At 22.8% G+C, this 3,068-nt stretch overlaps 1 protein-coding gene across 1 annotated transcript; it reads left to right on the top strand.

The window, feature by feature from the left end:
- The first annotated feature begins 1,491 nt into the window (after nucleotides 1-1,491).
- LOAG_14063 (hypothetical protein) lies at nucleotides 1,492-2,921 on the top strand. Its single transcript, XM_003149565.2, has 3 exons — nucleotides 1,492-1,676; nucleotides 1,912-2,048; nucleotides 2,778-2,921. Exons 1-3 carry the CDS (start codon nucleotides 1,508-1,510, stop codon nucleotides 2,913-2,915), a joined length of 444 nt encoding a protein of 147 aa, XP_003149613.2. The 5' UTR covers nucleotides 1,492-1,507; the 3' UTR covers nucleotides 2,916-2,921.
- The last annotated feature ends 147 nt before the right edge of the window (nucleotides 2,922-3,068 follow it).

The raw sequence follows: 3,068 nt of genomic DNA, 5'->3' as shown, positions 1-3,068 counted from the left end.
GATCATCATCATCATTTTTCCATTTCAACACTCCTAATGTAATCCATCATTTTGTTTCAAGCTATCAGAAAGAGAGAGCGATAGAAAAAACGAAAACTTTTAACTGTTTTAAGCTACTAAAATAAAAATTGAACAGAATTTTAGCCTTTAAAAATTTTGATTAAAAAATAACTTTATTTGTTAAAAAAAGAATTGATAAAAAAATCGTCATAAGCTATTCTTTTATCATAAAACCAATTATAGACCAATTTTTATTCGTAGTTTTTCCGATAAATATTATGTTTAAAAGATGAAAATAACAATGAATACTATAATCATAAATAAGCCCATTTTGATCATCAAATAATTCGATATCTGATTTAATTTAATCATTTCCACTCAATAAAAATGATCATTATCAATGATGAACTCTTTGTACATTGAAAAAAAAAAAAGGAAAAAACTGTATCGAATAAATGATATTTGCAAACAAAGATTATTTTATTTTAAGCATTATTTCAAATCTTGCAAATTAGACAAGTTATTGGAATAGTTTTAACTTTTTGAAGTAAAAAAAAGTTTTTTTTTTTTTTGAAATAATTTTAACTATTATTTTTTTTGTTAAATGAATCGTTATGGAAGGAAAAAATTAATCAAAGTACAATGGCGAATGTGCTCTTTGATTGATTGTCAAATCAATCAAAATCTAAAAGCTTCTGCTAGCAATATTTTCCTCCTCCTAAGCTTATCATTTTAACATTTACTGCTTCATCTTTCAACACTTACATACATCGTGCTTTTTTTTTATTATCTTATTAGTAAATTATTTTTAAAATGTGCTATTAGCATTGCTATTTTTGTTAGCGTTATTTAAAATAAAATTATTTTGTTATCAGTGAATTAAAAAGAAATGATAAAAAAGACAAAAAAAAAAAAAACAAAGAAGTAGTAATTTGTTTGTTCGAAATTAATATTTTGATAGGAATATGAGTATTTAATGGATCGAAAATCAATTAAATTGTTTGTTGTGATAAAAAAAATTAGCACTATTTAAGTTATTTTAATAACATTTGATTAAACAGTGATATAGTCTGGAATGAAATACTGTTAAATTAGCTTAATTCATACTGGCAAACTGGTTAACATCACTAAAATAAATCATTTATGCTTGTAATGATAGGAAAGGTTTAGTTAAAAAAATAAACTAATAACGACGAAATAGTATTCAATTTATTATATGATTATTTAATTATTACATAAATATTTTGAAAGTATTTAAAGTATTGAAATAATTAAATTAAAATCGAAAAACTTGAATAAATCAATAGGAAACAAATTTTTGGTTCGTATTTTTATTAAAATAATGCTATATATATTACAATTTGTAATCAAATAAATGCTAATTTTTCCTTAATTAATTTTTCATCGGTATGTATGTAATAAATTAATTGCGAAAAGATTAGCTTTGTTGAATTTTAATATTTTAATGCTAATTGAAATCTATTTATTACTAGAATTACTGTTAAAGATGATGATACGAGAAATTTTACTTTTAACAACATTTCTAATACCATACATCTATGGAGCAGTTGGTGGCTTAATTGGACGAACACAAGCTGCAGGTGCAAAAGGTTACCTGACCTGTAATGGACGACCTGAAAGTGGTGTATTAATTAAGCTCTATGATGATGACAGAGGTATCAAAATTTAACCGTTCAAAAATATATTATGATAGAATGCGGAATTTATTTGCAAATTTAATTTAAAAAATAAACAAACATAGTTTGAACTTTGTGATAGTATTCTTATATGGTAGCAATTTTGTAATTAATAAATTAAACCAATAAAAATTACTATAATTTTTTATTCTAATTCATGCAAAATAAAAGCATTAATTTTAATCGTTTATTAATTTTCAAAAAATTTTCACAGGTTTGGATTTTGATGATTTTATGGGTGAAACAATTACCGATTCACAAGGATATTTTGAAATTAGTGGAAATAATGCTGAAGTAACACCAATTGATCCTAAAATAAACATCTATCATGATTGTAACGATGGTTGGTGGGTATGTATAAATTCATTTATGTATAATTTTATAAATTTATTAATCATATAAAGAAGAAGGAAAAAAAAAACCTTGACTTGACATTTTTAAAATTTTTTAAAAAATTAAAAATTTTGTAAATTTAAAAAAATAATGAATTTCTTTTGTAAAATTGAACAGAAAAAAGGATGCTAAAATTATTCAAACATAATTTCATCGAATATTTTTTTTGAACAGAAAAAAAAGTTCGAGTTTAATTTTCCTTTTATGTTTTCTTCTTTTTTTTTTATTATCAAAAATAAATAAAAGACAACGAATGGTAAGATATTTACAAATGATAATGATAATAAGATATTTACAAATGATAATGATGATTAGATATTTACAGATGATAATGATGATAAGGTATTTACAATTGATAGTGATGATATTTACAATTGGTAGTGATGATAAGATATTTACAATTAATAATGATGATAAGATACTTACAAATGATAATGATGATATTTACAAGTGATAATGACGATATTTACAAATAATAATGATGGTATTTAAAAATTTTTAAAATTTAAAAATGATGATGATATTTATAAATGGTAATGACGATATTTACAAACGATAATGATGATAAGATATTTACAATTGATGATGATGATAAGGTACTTACAATAAATAATGATGATGAGATACTTACAAATGGCAATGATGATAAGATATTTACAAATAATAATGATGATAAGATATTTACAGCCCTGTCAACGTAAAATGAGTATAATGATACCGGATGAATACATTGCAATTGGTAATGCACCAACAAAACTTTATGATGTTGGAACAATCGAATTGGCTGGTGAATTTAGTGGTGAAACACGTGATTGTATACATTAAAAGTAGTGTACTGTATTATTCGAATCATTATCAATGTTGTGATAATGATATATGAAAAAGAAGATTGAGAGGGAGAGAGAGAGAGAAAGAAAGAAAGAATAATAGAGATCGTTTAATATTTAATTCTATAAATTATTTTAATTGATTTTTAAA

This window comes from Loa loa, assembly GCF_000183805.2.
Source record: "Loa loa unplaced genomic scaffold supercont3.572, whole genome shotgun sequence".
NCBI lineage: Eukaryota > Metazoa > Nematoda > Chromadorea > Rhabditida > Onchocercidae > Loa > Loa loa.
This window is presented reverse-complemented; position numbering and strand designations above follow the sequence as displayed.

What these genes read in the sequence shown, in the direction of transcription:
- LOAG_14063 (XM_003149565.2), top strand. Translation starts at nt 1,508, where the DNA reads ATGATGATACGAGAAATTTTACTTTTAACAACATTTCTAATACCATAC. An exon ending in GCTCTATGATGATGACAGAG is followed by an intron (nt 1,677 to 1,911) that starts GTATCAAAATTT and finishes AAATTTTCACAG; the next exon opens with GTTTGGATTTTGATGATTTT. An exon ending in ATTGTAACGATGGTTGGTGG is followed by an intron (nt 2,049 to 2,777) that starts GTATGTATAAAT and finishes AGATATTTACAG; the next exon opens with CCCTGTCAACGTAAAATGAG.